The sequence below is a fragment of the Lissotriton vulgaris genome, chromosome 1_1 (assembly GCF_964263255.1).
Source record: "Lissotriton vulgaris chromosome 1_1, aLisVul1.2, whole genome shotgun sequence".
Taxonomy (NCBI): domain Eukaryota; kingdom Metazoa; phylum Chordata; class Amphibia; order Caudata; family Salamandridae; genus Lissotriton; species Lissotriton vulgaris.
The window spans coordinates 1,051,627,937-1,051,648,880 of NC_141685.1; the positions used below are offsets into that span (position 1 = coordinate 1,051,627,937).

Consider the following 20,944-nt stretch of genomic DNA (forward strand, 5'->3'; position numbering starts at 1 on the left):
AGTGATTTGTGTGCGTGGGTAAGCAGTCGGAAAGTAATCCTCTTATTGACGGGTAGCCAGTGGAGGTCTTTAAGGTGACCAGAGATGTGTTCGTTGCGTGGGATGTCTAATATGAGCCTGGCTGAGGCGTTTTGGATTCGTTGTAGTTTCTTCTGTAGTTTGGCGGTGGTACCTGCGTAGAGGGTGTTTCCGTAGTCCAGTCGGCTCGTGACCAGAGCATGGGTGACTGTTTTCCTTGTTTCGGTGGGGATCCAGCGAAATGTTTTTCTGAGCATGCGAAGGATGTTGAAGCAGGATGAGGATACGGCGCTGACTTGTCTGTTCATTGAAAGTGAAGAGTCCAGGATGACGCCAAGGTTCCGTGCGTGGTCTGTCGGGATGGGTGCTTTTCCGAGGGCTTCCGGCCACCAGGAGTCGTCCCATGCAGAGGGGGATTTACCTAAGATGAGGACTTCTGTTTTGTCTGAGTTCAGTTTCAGACGGCTTTGTTTCATCCATTCGGCGACTTCTTTCATTCCTTCGTGTAGGTTAGTTTTGGCGGTGCTGGGGTCCTTGGTGAGAGAAAGGATCAGTTGAGTGTCATCCGCATAAGAGATGATGTTGAGGTTGTGTTGGCGGGCGATGGTCGCGAGGGGGCTCATGTATACGTTGAAGAGGGTGGGGCTGAGTGAGGATCCTTGTGGTACGCCGCAGATGATTTCAGAGGCCTCGGACTTGAATGGTGGGAGGCGGACTCTCTGGGTTCTTCCGGAGAGGAACGAGGTGATCCATTCCAGTGCCTTTCCTTGGATTCCGATGTTTCTGAGGCGCTGTAAAAGGGTGCTGTGGCAGACTGTGTCGAAGGCTGCGGAGAGGTCGAGGAGGATGAGGGCGACTGTGTCTCCATTGTCCAGTAGAGTTCGAATGTCGTCTGTTGCTGCGATGAGGGCGGTCTCAGTGCTGTGCTTTGCTCGGAAGCCAGATTGTGAGGAGTCGAGGGATTTGTTGGCCTCGAGGAAGGCGGCGAGCTGGTTGTTGACAGCTTTCTCGATGACTTTGGCCGGGAATGGAAGAAGCGAGATGGGGCGGTAGTTTTTGAGTTCGGTGGGGTCTGCTGTAGGTTTTTTCAGAAGGGCGGTGAGTTCAGCGTGTTTCCAGTCTTCTGGGAAGGTAGCGGAGTTGAAGGAGCAGTTGATGACGTCTCGGAGGTGCGGAGCTATGACGGAGTCTGCTTTGTTGAAGATGTGGTGAGGGCATGGGTCTGTGGGGGATCCAGAGTGGATGGAATTCATCAGGCGGATGGTGTCCTCAGTGGTGATTGGGTTCCAGGCGTTGAGGGTGTTAACGGGGGGAAGATAGTCAGCTGATGGTAGGGTGGGTTGGCTTCCGGGTTGGTTGTCAAAGCTGTTGTGGACGTCAGCAATCTTGTTGTGGAAAAAAGAGGCTAGGGAGTCGCAGAGAGTTTGAGAGGGGGTGATGTCGTTGGAGTTGGCCGAGGGGTTGGAACATTCCTTGACGATGTTGAAAAGTTCCTTGCTGTTGTGGGCGTTGTTGTCGAGTCGATCCTTGAATGCTGTTTTTTTGGCTTTTCGGATCAGTTGGTGGTGAGTACGGATGGCGTTTTTGAAGGCGTCCTTGTTGCTGGTGGATGAGTCTTTTTTCCAGGCCTTTTCAAGGGAGCGGCATAGTTTCTTGGATTTCTTGAGGTCCTCGTTGAACCATGAGGCCTTCTTGATTTTGTGTTGGCGTTTTTTCAGTGGTGCTAAGGTGTCTGCGGTGTTGGATAACCAAAGGGTGAGGTTGGAGGCGGCTTCGTTGGCGTTAGAAGAGAGGGCTGGGGAGGTTTGAAGGAGCGATGAGGAGATCTGTTCCGTGGTGATTTTGTTCCAGTTTCTTTGTAGAGTTGGTTGGAGGTGGATGATGGGTTTCGGCTTGTTGTAGGTGAAGTGGACGCAGCTGTGGTCAGTCCAGAGGAGCTCCGTAGTGTGGTTGAAAGAGACATGGTTGCTAGAGGTGAAGATGGGGTCGAGTGTGTGACCTGCGATGTGGGTGGGGGAAGTGACCAGTTGTTTAAGTCCGAGGTTGGCGAGGTTGTCTAAGAGGGTGGCGGTGTTGCGGTCGTTGATCTTCTCAAGGTGGAAGTTGAGGTCTCCCAGGAGGATGTAGTCTTTGGAGGGGAGCGCGTGTGGGGTGACGAAGTCCGTGATGTCTTCACTGAATTTTGCGCGGGGTCCTGGTGGTCTGTAGAGGAGGGTGCCTCTGAGTGTGGTCTTGGGGTCGATGTGGATCTGGAAGTGGAGGTGTTCGGAGTTGGCGAGGTTGGCGTCAGAGCTGGTTGAGATGCGGATTGATTTCTTGTGGACGATAGCGATTCCTCCTCCTGTTTGGTCGGTGCGGTCTTTGCGTGTAATCTTATAGTCGTCAGGGATAGCGATGGCGATGTCAGGGGCGGAGGAGGCGTTCATCCATGTTTCCGTTAGGAAGGCGACGTCTGGAGAGATGGTGTCTAGTAGGTTCCAAAGGTCAATGGCGTGCCTGTGGACCGAGCGGGTGTTGAGAAGGATGCATTCTAGGTGGTTGGGGTCGGGAATCTGTGGTGTGGTCGGAGCGGAGATGTTGACGGTGCCGCTGAATTTGCAGGAGAGGCAGGAGAACGGTCCATGGGTGCGTCCTGGAGCGGCTAGGATGCAGTTGGGGGCGCGACCGGGGTTAAGGGCTAGGAGGGTGGCGGCATCGTAGGTAACGCGGGGGGGCTGGGCAGTGCGAGGGGCAGGGGGTCTGGCGCTGGGCGCGGTCCAGGCGCGGACGGGCGTAGACGGGCTTACCTTTGGCGCACCTTCGGCGTGTACGTAGCGCGTGGACGCTGCGCGTGGGGGCATTGGCCATAAATGGATGGTGGAGGGGGCGGAGCGTGGGAGGGTGAGCTGGGAGGCGTTAGCGAAGGGGGAGGGACGGGCTGCAGGAACAACAAAATGGAGGGCTTCCACACAAACAACACGACGCAATGCGAGGCCAAAGTGAATGCAAAATAGCAGATGCGATCTGTGAAAACGGCGGCGCTCTGCACACAGGTAATAAACAGTACAATAAATCCAGAGATTAATAATTGCAGTGACAGCACAATGCGCTTAGAACAAACACTGTAGAACTGCTAAGAACTACGCATATGCGGAGCGCTACGCTGGGGACTGGGCGCTTAAGCACGAGTGGGAAATGCCGATGAGGAAGATATTGCCAGTGTCACAAAGTCAGCGCTACGATACCCCAATGGCGCTTGTAGGTCGGGGAGGTGATCAAGGAGCAACCGCTTCACTGGGAGTTCAGCTGGTCACAGGGGCGCCTCAGCCGAGTGCTTCTGAGTGCTTCGTGGGTGGGAGGGTGAGCTGGGAGGCGTTAGCGAAGGGGGAGGGACGGGCTGCAGGAACAACAAAATGGAGGGCTTCCACACAAACAACACGACGGAGTTAAGGACATTCAAGCTGTGATCCCTCAGTCCTGGGTCTTGGTGACAGCGGCTTTGAGGCATCTGGGCCTCTTGGAATCCTGTATCCTTTTCATCGACAATGCCAAGGTAGCATATGTGGGCTCTGCTATGGAACCTGAAGTCTCAGTAGGCCCAGTATCAGGGTAAACTATCAGATTCCATCCAGGTTTTTATAGGAGACTGCAAAGACATCCAGTGGTGGCTCAACAGCAGTTGACAAATCTCTCGCCCTAAACACCCCCCCTCATTCCACCCCCCACCCCCTCCCCTCCCCTGAGCGGACGACGGCGACAGATGTGTCGCTTCTGGGATCAGGAGGCCATTTAGGAGAGAAGGAGATCAGAGGACTTTTTTGCTCATGGGCAACACCACCACCATTTGGTACAGCAACAAGCAGGACAGTGTGTGGTTCTACATCCTGTGCCAAGAGGCACTCTTTCTCTGGAGCTAGCTACAGTACTAGGGCATTTCCCTGGTCATGAACCACATTTAAATACCAGGACAAATGGGCAGATCCGGCAGCGCCTGGTACATCATGAATGGCAGTTATACCTCAAGGTGGCACTTGGTATCTTCCAGCAATGGAGAGAATCCTGGCTTGATCTTTTCGCCAGTGCCAAAAACTCAAACGTCAACATTTTTTGCAAGATGGAGTCACCAAAAAGGATCTCTCTCTGAGGCTCATCCCAGATGCAGTGGATCACTGGACTCCTTTACAATTTTCTGCTGCTGATTCTCATGCCCAGTGTTTCTGAAGAGGATCAAGATTGTCTAAGAAACTGTTTAGCAAAACTCCTCTTAAATACAGGAAAGGGCACATTCAATTAGGAACTTCCCTAACATGCCTGCCAACCGTGAAACTATAGTGTAAATCCTCAGGCAACCTATATCTTTATTTGTAAGTGATTACATAATTAACAGAGCTCGAAAGCAGTAAATGCTAAAGAAATAGCAACATTATTTTATTACTGTACAGATATTGTAAACACATTTAACATATACATAAGTACTTACATAAATACAGCTTTAAAATACACCAATGCAATCATCCTCATCAGTTATAACCCACACACATACATAAATGATACTTAAACACATGATACAATTACAAGATATTCAGGTCCTAAGTCCACTGAGTAACAACTTTCTTTATTTATTTTTCATCTACACTGCCCATTATTTTATATGTAAACACCTGATGCTGAAAGACCTACAAATATGCAGAGTATTTCGGGACTTATTTATGTGAGACTTGCGCCTCCAGAGCATCACTTTTTTTGGTTGCTCCGTTGACTCAAGCATCTCAACCATCCCCATGAGGCGGCGCAAAGATAACCTGCATGGCTTTGCATGATCTCATAGATATGGAGTAAGGCAAAGTCACTGTACTGCCTTACTCTGCATCAAGGAGGTGTCCCATTGGTGTTGCGTGAGGTTCAGCAGCGGCCAGTGCAGGTAAGCGCAGTGGTGGTAGGAGGGTAGTCGACAGACGACGACAAGGAAAAATAACATTGAATAAAAGAAAACCACTCACCTTGTGCTCACCGCATTGCCGAATCAGTGATGCGGCGAGTGCAAGGTAAGTGTTTTTCTTTTTTTTACTGTTATTTTTCCTCATTGTCGTCTGTCAACTCCTGGTGGGCTTCCCACGCAACACCCGTGGATTTTGATGCTGCCCCATATTTACAAAATAATGTAATCGTGGAGCAGCGCCAAATATGTACGCCTCCCCAGCTGAGGCGAAACAAGGAGAAATGTTTTAGTTTTTCCTCTTTCCATGTGTGCTACATTCTGCAGCTCACATACAAAGAGGAAAATGCCTCTCTAGATCATTTTTTGTGAAGGAAGGTGCCCCTTCCTGCACAAAAACAATCCTGCCTATGGTGGTGCTAGGCAGCAATTTGTGCGCCAATGCAAGGGGAAAGGACAGTAATGCACTGATTTCATAAATACAGTGCATTCCTGCCGTTTCACATTGGCGTGGGGCAGCGCTGCGAGAAAACTTGCGGCTCTGCCCAATGTAATTCCTCATAAATAAAGTCCTTTGTTTTAGCCACACCTTTGACCACTCACCCACGCTCACTGACCTTTGGTTTGCTAAACACGGTTTAATATTATTTTCCAACCGTAAAAAAGATTTGCTGTGGGAATTGGGGCGTTTATGGTTGCCAATAGTTGTTGATGAGGAGGAGTACCAGTTCCTATTCCTTTTTGTCAGGACGGGTCCTTACGCCTATAAAAGGTTTGACAAGGGGGGTTCTAGGCATCAAAACGTTTTAAGACCTCTGCCCTAGACGAAGATACACAAGTTGGGGGACCATTGAACTGGGTGTGGGCCGCAGTCAAAGAAAGCCTGTGAACTGAGAAAGGAGCTTGCTGTCTCTTCGAGCACCCTCTAGAGCAGTGCTTGAAATGGAAAATTAGAAGAGCAGGTACTCTGTACCAGAGTACCTACTTGTTTCTGGGAAGTGCTGGTACTCTCCAATTAAAATGTTTACATTTCTCCTAAGAAGTGCTGGTACTCTCCCTCTCAAAATAAACAAGCATTTACAATGCAATGGTTTTGCCTTTGTTAAAGTTAGAGCTATTGGCATTGCTCTTGACATTATTTTTATTTATGTTTTTTTAACATAAATAAATGGCATCGTCATTGAACCCCAACCAGAAAAATGCAAATTAATAATTTGACAGATTAATCAAGGAGTGAGCCCGTCACCAAATTGCAGAAAAGTTGAGGTAACTCGCACTGTGTAATATTCCACATTCGGTGAACAATTAAAAAAGGTTGCATTCGGAGGGAGCACGGAAGGGTGACATAGAACCTCAAAGTAAGATAGGGGCATCCCTAGAAAATCCAGTAAATATTATAGAGCACCAGTTATGCTTCTTCACATGGGGTATTTTGGGTGGCAGCTGACCAGTGGGAAGTCTGCCCCCTGGGCAGATTAGGAGGGTGGTGCAGTCCAGTGACTGCCATTTTGTATTGGACTGAATATGTCGCCCAAAAATAGCCCAATCTATTTTTAAGGGGTCATGTTGGGTTCCCTTCCACCATTTTATGTTCAGGTGACCTGGTGGCAGGAAGCACAGCAGTGTTTAATTTCTGGTGAGGTAAATTAGCCTTTGTGGTATTAAACGTTTCCCCGGTATATTATTTGTTCATGAGTGCCTAACTGTGAAGCGTATCCAGTGACACTCATGTGGCAGAGGTGATGAGGCTCCTGAGGGAGGTTGGAAGGTTAGAGCTCATGATAAGTGGAGAGGCAGGCATTGGTGGGTGTTGCTGCCACGGTTGTAGTATTTTCTCCACCTGAGAAAGTGGCAGGGGGTTAGGGCCATCGTTGACGAGGTGAGTGCAAGGTGCCACACTGTGAACAGATTACCTGGAAATAGGGGGCGGGCCCTCAAGCTTGGGCTGGGGCGCGGCCTGAGTGAGAGCCGGCGCTGCAGATGGGAGGGGAGGGGAGGGGATGTGGTGAGGGGACACTAGGGAGTCCGGCGTGGTGGAGCCCTTGACCAAGGGGGGGTTGTTTAGAAGAAGAAAGTCGGGGCACAGCGGACCATCCGCACAGTGTGCACAGCTATGGGGCCACGAGTTGTAAAGAAGCGAGGAAGCATGCAGTGTCAGTAGAGTTGACGCTCTTTATGGGTATCGAGGGGGGAGGATATAAACAAGCTGCATCTGTTGAGCTTCACGTGGTGCTATGTGAGAGTTTGGGGGATGCGCAGAAGGGTGGGGTATGAGGCAGGGGGGAGTCCCAAGTGGTGGAACAGAGCCTGCGGCCTAGCCAGCAGCAAGCTGGGTTGCATCAGCCAGTAGAGTTTGAAGAGTTGGAGGGTGGAGTGGCTAGGGGCGGAGCGCAGAGGAAAGGACCCATTGCAAGGGGGGGACACGGCAGATTGGGGGGCATGAATATGCTTGTGCACTGGGTGGAAGCTTACAGGGAGGGAAGGTTGGACAGGGTGATAGGAAGTGGTGGATCACTCCGATGGGTGCAAGCACATAAAAACAAGCATTTACAATGCAACGGAGGGGGGGGGGCGGAAAGGCACGGAGAGTGGGAGGCATAGCCAGCAGCAAGCTGGGTTGCATCAGCCAGTAGAGTTTGAAGAGTTGGAGGGTGGAGTGGCTAGGGGCGGAGTGCAGAGGAAAGGACCCATAGCAAGGGGGGGACACGGCAGATTGGGGGGCATGAATATGCTTGCGCACTGGGTGGAATATGCAAACACAACAGGTGATGGACCGAATGTGGATCAATGTCACACACTCACCCCAGTCCAAAGATCTGGGCCCAAATCCATCGTTTTTTTGCACTCCACACCACCCTGGGTTAGACAATGGCGATATGCAAATCAGCTCTGACCCTGTGCCCCATGGGAACAGTCCAGTCCGAACTACAAAAGCCATGTCCTTCCCAGAACGGAATCAAGCATCCGAGAACCGGACCGGTTTCGAGGTAACACCTCTCATCAGCCCGGCTAGCTTGACTCCAGTGGTGTGGAGTGCCTGGGACCCACGTCTGGGCATCCCCAGCGCACTTAGGGCGGAATATGCAAACACAACAGGTGATGGACCGAATTTGGATCAATGCCACACATGCACCCCAGTCCAAAGATCTGGGCCCAAATCCATCGTTTTTTTGCACTCCACACCACCCTGGGTTAGACAATGGCGATATGCAAATCAGCTCTGACCCTGTGCCCCATGGGAACAGTCCAGTCCGAACTACAAAAGCCATGTCCTTCCCAGAACGGAATCAAGCATCCGAGGACCGGACCGGTTTCGAGGTAACACCTCTCATCAGCCCGGCTAGCTTGACTCCAGTGGTGTGGAGTGCCTGGGACCCACGTCCGGGCATCCCCAGCGCACTTAGGGGCGCCATAAGTGCGCTGGGGATGCCCAGACATGGGTCCCAGGCACTCCACACCACTGGAGTCAAGCTAGCTGGGCTGATGAGAGGTGTTACCTCGAAACCGGTCCGGTCCTCGGATGCTTGATTCCGTTCTGGGAAGGACATGGCTTTTGTAGTTCGGACTGGACTGTTCCCATGGGGCACAGGGTCAGAGCTGATTTGCATATCGCCATTGTCTAACCCAGGGTGGTGTGGAGTGCAAAAAAACGATGGATTTGGGCCCAGATCTTTGGACTGGGGTGAATGTGTGACATTGATCCACATTCGGTCCATCACCTGTTTTGTTTGCAATACCGCCATAAGTGCGCTGGGGATGCCCAGACGTGGGTCCCAGGCACTCCACACCACTGGAGTCAAGCTAGCCGGGCTGATGAGAGGTGTTACCTCGAAACCGGTCCGGTCCTCGGATGCTTGATTCCGTTCTGGGAAGGACATGGCTTTTGTAGTTCGGACTGGACTGTTCCCATGGGGCACAGGGTCAGAGCTGATTTGCATATCGCCATTGTCTAACCCAGGGTGGTGTGGAGTGCAAAAAAACGATGGATTTGGACTGGGGTGAATGTGTGACATTGATCCACATTCGGTCCATCACCTGTTTTGTTTGCGCACTGGGTGGAGGCTTACAGGGAGGGAAGGTTGGACAGGGTGGACGCCTACATAGGAAGTGGTGGATCACTCCGATGGGTGCAAGCACATAAAAACAAGCATTTACAATGCAACGGAGGGGGGCGGAAAGGCACGGAGAGCGGGAGGGGGTCGGGAACGGCCACACACCGACAGCGGGAGGGGGGGGGGGCGGGAACAGACACGCACGGACATAAAGCAACAAACAAAAAAACAAATGAAAATGCCAAAATCTAGTCTCCAGCAGCAAGGACAGTCACCAAAGAAAGACGGTTGGACCTAACAAAGCCAATAACACTCAATTATCTTAATTCCTCGTCTTTCCAGCACTCTTTCACCCAATTACGCGTTAATTCTATCCTTAGAAACACATGATAGTTGATAAATGCTGTGACAGTTGTGCTCGTACGCATGTGTATCTTATTACAATGCTAATTACAATTTTTAACTTCATTCACTGTCAAGACTATCAAGGAACAAATGCGTAGTGGATAGTAATGAACAATATCTGTCACGATTCAGAGACAAATTACTTAAATATATAGTAATAATTTATAATGTGCACATTCACTACACTAAACACAAAGGTTTATTCCAGTTTTTGAAATTTTTTAAAACAAGGAGCTTCACATTAAGAATAGCCACCCTCAGTTATGTTCATTTTAACGATTTAACTCCCCCCCTCCCCCAATCCATCCCCCCCAGAGATCCTTTCAAATCTGTAATGGGTGATCCAATTTATGGATAGATAGCTCAAATAAATGTTGCACATTAATCAGGGTTTGAAAAAGTGTTTACCAATACTACACGTCTCGACTTTAAGTGCTGCACACCAGCCTGTAGTAGCAGTCTGTAGTAAACTACTTCTGTCATCCTTGATTAGCACTAAAAATTGCAGCTCCAATGGTGCATCACACAAGGGGTATAGGTGCGCAAAAATACCCCACTCTATTGGTAGTCTTGCACACCAGATCCCATGCACTACCGCATCCCCTTCATAAGGAAGCATACGTCTTCTCCTATAGTATGCCAAAGTCTTTCTCCATACCATTTAAGGTCCAGCCTGCACCTACAGAGTTTGAGTGCTGAACAGCTTGTACATCACCCCTACCCCAACTCACCTATGGTGCACACAGGGCCCGCATCCCCGGAGACTAACTCATCCAAGGAATGTACACAAGCTATGAATGGGTCTTTCATTTTTCTTAGCAAACTGAAAAGTGGTACCTTCCAGAGGTGCCTGACATTAAGATGCCAGGATCCTGCCACAGGTGCCCTCCCCATTACAGGCGGTTATCGCCAAGACAGCCGCACATTCTCGGATAGTTTCCATCATTAAACCAGTATTTCAGCAGAATATAGATCCGTAATATCCAAAGAATCTACACATTAATGGTAGGTTCTTCTCTCTAACCTCCATCGCCCACCCACACAAATTCGGATGTCTCCGCCCAAGGTGTGCTAGTACTGCCCATTAGTAATGCCGTAATCTCCAGTGGTAGCTGTGTACTTAGTGCACATTTGTCCACGAAAAAGGATGCAGCAAATTAGGGCACATATGTAACAAAAAACTACCTTAAATCGGAAGCACATTTGGTCGTCACTCCCGAAGGGTACTGAACCATATTGTGCAATACCATCACTTAGGGTGCACGTGTCTCTGCTTACAATAGTTGCGCTTCCAAATCTACACTGCATTGGTGGTCTTGCACGCATTCCAAATGTGCCCCAGTGGAGCATTTAGTTAGCCTTTGCCCCTAAAAGTCGATACGGAGAGCCCTTCTTCCTCCTCAGATTGGATACTAGTGCACTCGTTCCATTCCTCTGGACATGCACGGAGGGCCTTTTCGCTTCCACAGAAGCAGATACCTTCTTGATGTACACACTAGACCTCCGCCCCACCACCTGCTTCCATCCCATGTATAGCCTGACTGATGTGACTGACACCTGTGAGTGTTTTGAGGAGCTCACAACCTCATTTCTCCCCTCTACACCCCTGTGAGATGAGTAGTTCTCAGGGTGCAAGCACATAAAAACAAGCATTTACAATGCAACGGAGGGGGGGCGGAAAGGCACGGAGAGCGGGAGGGGGTCGGGAACGGCCACACACTGACAGCGGGAGGGGGGGGGCGGGAACAGACACACACGGACATAAAGCAACAAACAAAAAAACAAAGCACTCACCTGGACTTCTTCCGGCAGATCTCTTGCTTCCTGCTCTCCACTCCTCCTCCCGATGACGCGGCGGAGGCTCGGCCGGCTGGGCCAATCCCAGTGCGGATGGCTGTGTCCCTTGTAACCTGCACCAGCCTATGCCATGCATTTACGACCCACCATTTGTAGGTCTTCTCTGACTTTGTAATCGTACAAGCAAAATGCCACAGACTGCACGGCCGAGTTGACGTCTTTCCAAACTTTGTCTGTGCATGCAGTATTTTTGCAGAGACTTTTCTGTCTCGTGAAGTTTGTATTTCATACTATGGCCGACGGAGCGGGATTTTTTTCAAATAAAGCTGCCGCTTGTGTAACAAGAATTTGCGCGCGCTTTCTCAGATCCTGACAGTCAGGCAGGCTCATATTTCCCGCGGAGCGTTTGATTGGTCACGAACGATTTCTTGCAGCTGTCTTCCTAGCGGCCAGCTGGTGCGCCCATGTCAGCCAATCACTACGGGAGGACCTGCTTCCTTTTGTTCGTTCGTAGGAGTCCAATAGACTGAAGTAGTCCGGGTCTCCTGCTCGTTGGCTGCTTCTCTTCTGGCGCCAAGTGTGAATATCATATAAAGCCCGGCGAGCACTGAATATCCTCTGTCCGTTCGCAGTCTTTTAACTCGGCGTGTCTCTCGTGTTTTATTTTCTTTTATTGAAAAACGAAACTGAAAGCAGCCGAGGCGGGGCTCTGCTCTCTGCTCCACCCGCGCAGCCTCACGGCCCTAACATGCTGCGAATGCGGGAAGTAGAGGTATCGTTTGCAGAGAGGTTTGAGGGGACGGTGCGTGTAAACTGACCCAGTTTTTAGACGACTTTGTTGAAGTAACTAATAAAGCACTGAGCGTGAGAGGCAGCGGGAGGGGGGCCGGAACGGGGCCGGAGACACGGAGAGCGGGAGGGGGGCGGGAACGGGGCCAGAGACATGGAGAGTGGGAGGGGGGCGGGAACGGGGCCGGAGACACGGAGAGCGGGAGGGGGGCGGGAACGGGGCCGGAGACACGGAGAGCGGGAGAGGGGGTGGGAAACGGCCAAAAAATAAGAGCACTTCAGGTGTGTGACTCTCCCGACCCCAGCACTAAAGCATGCAGTGGCGTGACCTGCAGCGTATTCTCGCACTGCAGAAACTCTTCAGGCGCAACATTTCAGGCGAGGGTAATCCTCCGGACCGCGCAGGCGTACTGCACTCTAGGTGGGAGGGTGTCTTCTCTGTGTGACCTCAGCTCACACGTGCATTTCCTCCCCCTGCGGGCAGTGCTTTAGCTGGGCATTCATGGCAACATTTAGAGTGCCGTCAATGGCGGACCAGATTCGGGGCGTTCTCGGCTTTTGGCTGACGTAGCGTGACGTCGCCAAAAGCCAAAAATTCTCGGGAACGCCCCCGAATCTGGTCCGAGATTGATGGACAGAGCCCTCTCCCAATGGCTAGCCTCCATTTATGGAGCTAGCCATTGGGAGGAGGGGGCGTATACCCGACCCCACACACAACTCATAAGGTTTTTTGGCGCATGCGCACGTAGTGCGCATCGCCAGTCAAAACCTAAAAAGTGGGAGTACTCAGACCCGCCCCATTTAAAGCACTGCTCTAGAGTGCTCTAAGTCAGTGGAGCCGATGTGTCTGAGAGCAATCCCAGTTTAGTTAATCAAAGGAACACTGCCTTTGATGTACTGTCTCCCCCCCTCTGATCCCCTCTCTTCCTCAGCTGCCAATCTAAACTCCACAGGGAGGGCATGGCGGTTAGGCCCTACTCTGCCCCTACTCAGCTGGAGTCAGACTGACTTTCATATGGTTGGTCCTTCATAACCTTACCTGTGCAGCACTAAAGTGATTATTATTGCCAAAGGGCAGCGGCAAGGCTCATGTATCCTCACATAGTCACCGCTTCAGGTAGGGCAGCTTTCTTTGACTCTTGCCGCCGGGGTGGGCACTTTAGACTGGACGCTCCAGCCTCTACACGCTGGGCGAGCTCCGTTTCTTCTGTCGCCGGGGTGGGCTCCAGGTGGGCACTTTAGGCGACCTGCTCAAACCCCCACACGCGGGGCGAGCTTCGCTTATTCCGCCGCCGGGGTGGGCTCCCGGTGGGCGCTTTGTTCAGCAGCTCAAGCCCTCCACACGTGGGGCGAGCTCCGGGCTGGTTGATTACCGCCTGGTTGCTGGGGTGAACGCCTCTTCTCTGGGGACGCTCACCGAGCTAGCCGTCCTCAGACACACGTGCTGATCAAGGCACCCTCGTCGCCAGTTGTAGTGTCCAGCGTCATACAAACACACGCAGACACGGGTTGCAGGTCACAGCTACTTTATTTCTTGTCCTTCTTCCTCGTGGGCTAACGGCTAACTGCCGTCCCTAGTCCCCGGCTCCTCCCTTTCCACCCACCCTCGTCCCCACTCGGGCCTGTCCTAGTGCCCTGCATGTATGGGCACTATTACACTAAGGACAGTTGCTGCATAGCCCTGTGTGGGACTGATGTTCAGACGTACCTTCCCATGGGCTCGAGGCCTGTGACCTCAAGATGCACCTCACTACTGCTTCTGTGAAAGGAGGGGTGCGGCCTACAGTAGACCTTGGACGGCTCCTCATGGATGCACGTGTGATTGGTCCTCTCTGACAGGCAGGGACTTCCTAAGGATTTTGGGGATGTATTTTGGGAGGCCCCTACTGTAACAGTTTTGAATTTATTATACCATTTTAGCTCTTTTATGCCGTCCTAGGCCAGGTCGCTGACATGCACAGGCACACTTGTCCAAATTCTAAATGTGTTTACATCTAATTTTCAGGGATAGTGACGTGTGATTTAAATATTAATATTCAGTAGCAGCTCACTAACATTATTGTTTATAATCTTTGAGACCTTCTGTGCTTGCTTATCTGTGAGGTCCTGTTTTGATCTAAAAGAAACTTTTTTTTATGGCTGTTGCATGGTGTTGAAAAACAAATATGTCTCTGCCATATGTCTGCAATATGCTTCAAATACATCAACCACACTGAAAATAAAAAATAAATTAAATGAAAACGTATTTTAAATAATCTGTTAAGAATTATTCAGGGTCATCAGGGCAAGAACAAAGTTGGCTCTATCCGGGGGCCCCCTGAAAGGCCAGGGCCCACTTTGCCCATCCATACCTTAAAACGCCTCTGCTAACGGGTGTTTGTAGCGCAGTAAATAAACTACTACAAAACGGTAATAGTGTATATGTTAGACTTCCGACAAATGGCTCGGCTACAGTAGTTCACGATACAAAGACCTTAAATAAACCCTGGTTGGCCGAGTCCCCCCGCTGCACGGTACAGGGAAGGAAGCCGAGTTCCGCCGAACGAGAGAAAGGGAACAGTAGTATTGAGAAAACGCTAGTCTTAAATAACTGTAGAATTGATTGCATAAGATAACATGTGGCCCGAGAAGACATGGCACCCGAGTGTTGGAGCCAGGGTGCAGAGCGGGGAGCCTGCCAACATGGTGGTCGCGTCGGAGGGGAGGATCTGCCTGTGAAGGTGCCAGCTCAGGAAATACAGGCCGGCGGCCTTGTCAAACTCGCTTCCAATAAATGCGCGTTTTTCTTTTCTTTAAGAGGGAAACACAATATTCAGGAAGGAAACGGGCTGATGTGCAATCCGCCTCTGGTGTGTCCCCAGCTCCAGGCGGCTGCGGATGGACACGGCGATGAGGACGGCGAGGCTCGAGTCCCTGCACGTCACAGACGACCCCTGGGAAGAGGACGCGCGAGTACCCCGCCAGGTGCGTCAGCGTGCAAAATGGCAGCGAGGGCTGAGGCGAGGGGAGGTAGGGACAGATATCTCTTAGAGGGAGAGGGGTCCGAGACATCGCATCCATTTCACAAGGCTGCACAGAGTTAATTTTCTAGGTAAAGAATAGATGTTACAAAAAAAAACCTAGCTAGGGGAGTTTAGTGGTCTCCTGTAGTTTAGGTTATGTCTGATCACCCCCCATTTGGACGGGTTTATTCTCCACTGGATAAGCGTGTGAGAGTCACGTTTTCTTGGTCGGTGAGTGAAAGTCGCTCCCTCTAAGCCAGAGGTCTTCAAACTTTTGGATGCCGAGACCCCCCCTGTCAACATTTTCAAGTGTAAGGACCCCCTCCTGACAAAAAACCTCTAGGTATGAGGAAGGCGAGGACCAAATTATGCGACAGGCTTGACTAAATTGTGTGAGTAGAAAATGTAAATAATGTTCTGTGATGCTGCGTATTTTGGGGTAGCATTGCTTTATTATTTAGAATTTTTTTAAACACAGTAATACTGAGTAAAGATTTCACCCCATCAGTACCAGTTTATAACCAAAATACAGCAATTAACATCAGAAAGATGTCTAGTCAACCTCTGTGAAGGGCCTCCCAATCCGCAGGAATACGCGCTGCCACATAAGAAGCTCACCTGGCCATGGCCGGGAGCAGCAAGGGTGAGTGCATGGTGATCAGTGTGAGTGCATGGTGATCAGTGTGAGTGCAGGGTGAGCGGTGAATTGTGTGAGTACATGGTGATTGGTGTGAGTGCATGGTGATTGGTGTGAGTGTATGGTGATGGTGTGAGTGTATGGTGATGGTGTGAGTGCATGGTGATCGGTGTGAGTGCATGGTGATCAGTGTGAGTGCATGGTGATCAGTGTGAGTGCATGGTGATCAGTGTGAGTGCATGATGATCAGTGTGAGTGCATGGTGACCAGTGTGAGTGCATGGTGACCAGTGTGAGTGCATGGTGACCAGTGTGAGTGCATGGTGACCAGTGTGAGTGCATGGTGATCAGTGTGAGTACAGGGGGAGCGGGTGAATAGTGTGAGTGCAGGGTGAGCGGGTGAATAGTGTGAGTGCAGGGTGAGCGGGTGAATAGTGTGAGTGCAGGGTGAGCGGGTGAATAGTGTGAGTGCATTGTGTTAAGTTGTAGTGCATTGTGATCAGTGTGAGTGCATTGTGATCAGTGTGAGTGCATTGTGATCATTGTGAGTGCATGGTGATCGCTATGAGTGCATGGTGATCGCTATGAGTGCATGGTGATCAGTGTGAGTGCATGGTGATCAGTGTGAGTGCATGGTGATCAGTGTGAGTGCATGGTAATCAGTGTGAGTGCATGGTAATCAGTGTGAGTGCATGGTGATCAGTGTGAGTGCATTGTGATCAGTGTGAGTGCATTGTGATCTTTGGGAGTGCAGGGTGAACGTGAAAGTGAAGGCGAGAATGAGAAGTGAATAGTCTGAAAGCAGGGTGCAGTCCCAAAAACTTGAAGCGTAGGGTTTCAGATAAATGTTACATTATTGCTATAATGGCATTAATCAGGGTTCGAGGGTGGAGGAACTAAATAATGTGCTGATCCTGCAACAAACTTCCAGTCTAACGATTAGGGTTACCAGCTCATTATTTTGATGGCCCAGAAATAAGCAGTCACCTACAGCTGTACTTTTTGCACTTATCTGTGAATACTTAGAACAGCAAATATAAATAGAAAGCACTTTTAATTGTGTTCTCGGGATGCCTTAATGATCCATGACTAATAATTAAAGAGAATAAAGACAGAACAGTCACATACCTAATTAATAATCAATCAATCAATCAGTGACACTTATAAAGCGCGCTACATACCCGTAGGGTCTCAAGGCGCTGGGGGGGGGGAGCCGCTACTGCTCGAACAGCCAGGTCTTCAGCTTCTTCCTGAAGGAGAGGTGGTCTTGGGTCAGGCGCAGGTCGGTCGGGAGGGAGTTCCAGGTCTTGGCGGCCAGGTAGGAGAAGGACCTTCCTCCTGTAGTCGCTCTTCGGATGCGGGGGACGGCGGCGAGGGCGTGGTTGGCTGATCGGAGGTGGCGTTTGGGAGCGTAGAAGTTGACTCGGCTGTTGAGGTAGCTCGGGCCTTGGTCGTGTAGGGCTTTGTGTGCGTGGGTGAGGAGGCGGAAGGTGATTCTTTTGTTGACGGGGAGCCAGTGAAGGTCTCTCAGATGTCCGGAGATGTGGCTGGTTCGTGGGATGTCGAGGATGAGTCTGGCTGAGGCGTTCTGGATCCGCTGGAGTCTCTTCTGGAGCTTGGCGGTGGTACCGGCGTAGAGGGCGTTGCCGTAGTCCAGTCGGCCGGTGACGAGGGCCTGGGTGACGGTCTTCCTGGTCTCGGTGGGGATCCACCAGAAGATCTTCCGTAGCATGCGTAGGATGTTGAAGCATGCCGAGGAGAGGTTGTTGACTTGCCTGGTCATGGAGAGGGAGGAGTCCAGGATGAAGCCCAGGTTGCGTGCATGGTCTGTCGGTTTGGGTGCGGTGCCCAGGGCGGGAGGCCACCAGGAGTCGTCCCAGGCGGAGGGAGAGGAGCCCAGGATGAGGACCTCCGTCTTGTCCGAGTTCAGTTTCAGGCGGCTGGTCGTCATCCACTCGGCTACCTCTTTCATCCCTTCGTGCAGGTTGGCTCTGGCGGCGGCGGGGTCGTTGGTCAGGGAGAGGATCAGCTGGGTGTCGTCGGCGTAGGAGATTATGCTGAGGTTGTGTTTGCGTACGATGGCCGCGAGGGGGGTCATGTAGACGTTGAAGAGGGTGGGGCTCAGAGATGATCCTTGGGGGACGCCGCAGATGACTTCGGTGGCCTCTGACTTGTACGGTGGTAGGCGGACTCTCTGTGTTCTCCCGTCGAGGAAGGAGATGATCCATTCCAGCGCCTTGTCCTGGATTCCGACGTTGCTGAGGCGCCGTACTAGGGTGCGGTGGCAGACCGTGTCGAATGCCGCGGAGAGGTCTAGGAGGATGAGGGCCGCTGTTTCTCCGTTGTCCATCAGGGCTCGGATGTCATCGGTGGCGGCGATGAGGGCGGTCTCGGTGCTGTGGTTGGCTCGGAAGCCGGACTGTGAAGGGTCGAGGGATCCGTTCGTCTCGAGGAAAGCGGCCATCTGCTTGTTGACGGTCTTCTCGATGACTTTGGCTGGAAACGGGAGGAGCGAGATGGGGCGGTAATTCTTGAGGTCGGTGGGGTCCGCTGTTGGTTTCTTGAGTAGAGCGCTGAGTTCGGCGTGTTTCCAGCTCTCGGGGAAGATGGTGGTGTCGAAGGATGTGTTGATGATGTCTCGCAGGTGGGGTGCGATGACAGCGTCGGCCTTGTTGAAGACGTGGTGAGGGCAGGGGTCGGTCGGTGATCCGGAGTGGATGGAGTTCATCGTGCGGATGGTGTCTTCGGTGCTGATAGGGGTCCAGGCGTGGAGGGTGGTGGTGGGGGGTGGTTGTTCGGTCATGGTGTGCGTTGGTTGGTTGTTGAAGCTGTTGTGTATGTCCGCGATCTTGTTGTGGAAGTATGAAGCCAGGGAGTTGCAGAGGTCTTGCGATGGGGTGATGTCGTTGTTTCCTGCGCTGGGGTTGGAAAGCTCTTTGACGATGTTGAAGAGTTCCTTGCAGTTGTGTGCGTTGTTGTCCAACCGGTCCTTGAATGCTGTTTTCTTGGCGGCGCGGATCAGCTGGTGGTGTTTCCGGGTGGCAAGTTTGAAGGAGGTCCTGTTGTCCGGTGTCGGTTCCCTTCTCCAGACTTTCTCGAGGGCTCGGCAGTTCTTCTTGGAGCTCTTGAGTTCGTCGGTGAACCATGGGGCTTTCTTGCTGCCGGGTCTGCTGGGCGGGGTCCTCAGTGGGGCGAGTTCGTCCGCGCAGTTGCTGATCCACTTCGTGAGGTTGTCGGCGGCCTGGCTGGGGTTCGCTGAGCTGGCAGGAGGGTGCTGGCTCAGGGAGGTGGCGAGCTGGTCTGCTGTGATCTTGTTCCAGCTTCTGCGGGCGGCCTGTTGCTGGTGGTGGTGGGTCGTTGTTTTCTTGAAGGTGAAGTGGACATACTTTTTTATTTATAACTCAATTTAGTGTCAAGAGCAGGTCTCTGCGGGCTCTTTAAACAACACATAGCAGGCATGTTTCTTTTGGCAACCCAACTTTATATTTTTTTCATTAAATGCATTCTCACACTACAGCAGTAGTAAGTGTAAAAAGACAAATGTAAGAAATAGGCAGAGTGGGGGCCCAGGGGGTACTGGAACCATAAAAAATCGAATCTTTAGTAATCAGTTAACAAAGGCATTTAAATATGCTAATGGTCTTTAAAGACCTGTGAAAACTCGGGCCGGAGATAAGACTCCAGACACTGCCCAGCCGAGGCCCCAGGAGCGCGAGCTGCACTGCAGCAGCCCGGCTGAGACACAGGATGGGGGGAGGGGGGCTGAAGCCTTGGAGGCAGAAGTGACACTGTGAGGGCGCGACCCCCTTTGCATCGTTCCATGGCCCCCCTGGGGGTCGCGCCCCACAGTTTGAAGACCCCTGCTCTAAGCAGAGGTGAGTAAATTGCCCCTGGAGAGCAGTTTGTGAGATAAATATCCAGACGAAGGGTGTGTGAGTGACATCCTCTTTCTAAGGGTGTGTGCGACCAATTCAGTTTAGGTAGGGTTTTGAACTGCCTTCACTAGACAGAGGGAGAGAGTGTGTAACCTCTTCTAGGTATGTGGGACTCACTATAGAGAGGTATGACCCCTAAATAGTAGTTTGTGGGCGTTACCTCAGGTTAAGTGTGTGTGAGAATGGCATCCCCAAAGGATGCTTTACGCGTGTTATGACTACATACCTGCCAACTTGAAGAACAATCTCACCATGTGAGGAGGGGGCGGGGCCTTGAAGGGGGCAGGGCCTCGTGCAGTGAAGTACCCAGGAGACACTTTTGAGCCACACCCCGCCCCCAGCTCCCCCCTCCCCCCAAAAAAGCTTTCTGGTGCTGATGTCCTGGGGTGTTTTCACACCGACTTTTGCAGTTCAAATCCTCAGAAAACTTGCAGGAAAACCACTATTTACTGAGGTTTTGAGCTAGTTTTTCTGCCACCGTGTGATATCGGCTGCTCACCAGGAGAATATGCGATGAGAGTTGATATCGTCAGCGGTAAATGTAAATTGTAAATTGATACTTGTATAGCGCACTACTCACCCGCAAGGGTCTCAAAGCGCTTGTACGAATACCGCTGTGGAACCCATCCTGGCTTTCCCTGTGAGGCGTCCACTCCTGGGCACCCCCAGGGTGAAGGCCAGGCATCCTTAGCGTTGTGGGGGCCGTTGTGGAGATTAAGCAAGCTATTGCCCAGAGTTGCAGAGTGGGACTCTATGATTAGAATAGGCACCGAGGCGAGAATTATCAGGTCCGTGGAATTTTTTCAGCCCAAGACCCGCCGAGGCGGGGAATTGAACCCTGGTCCCGGGCTAGACCTCTGCATCAGGTTCTGCCGCTCTAACCATTGAGCCACACTTCTCCACGGTGGCTCCTCCGCTAAGGCAGAGGAACGTCACCCCCACCAGTGCAAAGGAAAAATGAAAATTATAATAACAAAGCGTTATCAAATTTTTTTTTTTTGAGTTGCCACCAGGTCAGAGAGGGCAGGGCTGGGCTCCCCATGTCACAGGTCACAGGGAGGAGGAGTGGCTGATGCTGCTCTAAAGTACACATGACTGTTTGGCTGACCGCCCCGGGCCGGCCAAATAGTCATGCGCACTTTGCATGTTCTCCACCCAGGCTACATTACAGCCTGCGTGGTGAACATACCAAGGCTTCCACTCCCTCTCTGAGCGCTGAACCATGGTGCTCAGACCAATCATGATGCTGCAATCAGCAGCGTCGTGGTTGGCTAGGGATGTCTGGAAGCCTGGTTGTTTCATGTTCCTGCTGAGGAGAGGCGGCGGCTGTCGATGGCAACCAGCAGGTACGTTTTATTTTTAATTGATATCCTACCTCCCACCTTCCCCTGATAT

The 20,944-nt window shown here is 51.5% G+C and overlaps 1 protein-coding gene across 1 annotated transcript in view; it reads left to right on the forward strand.

Moving 5' to 3' along the window:
* The first annotated feature begins 14,775 nt into the window (after positions 1 to 14,775).
* RAB3D (RAB3D, member RAS oncogene family) overlaps positions 14,776 to 20,944 on the forward strand; it is a 214,395-nt gene continuing 208,226 nt past the window's right edge. The window contains exon 1 of the mRNA XM_086962793.1: positions 14,776 to 14,940. Within this exon, the coding sequence (XP_086818919.1) occupies positions 14,854 to 14,940 (87 nt within the window). The 5' untranslated portion in view covers positions 14,776 to 14,853. The remainder of the gene's footprint in view (positions 14,941 to 20,944) is intronic.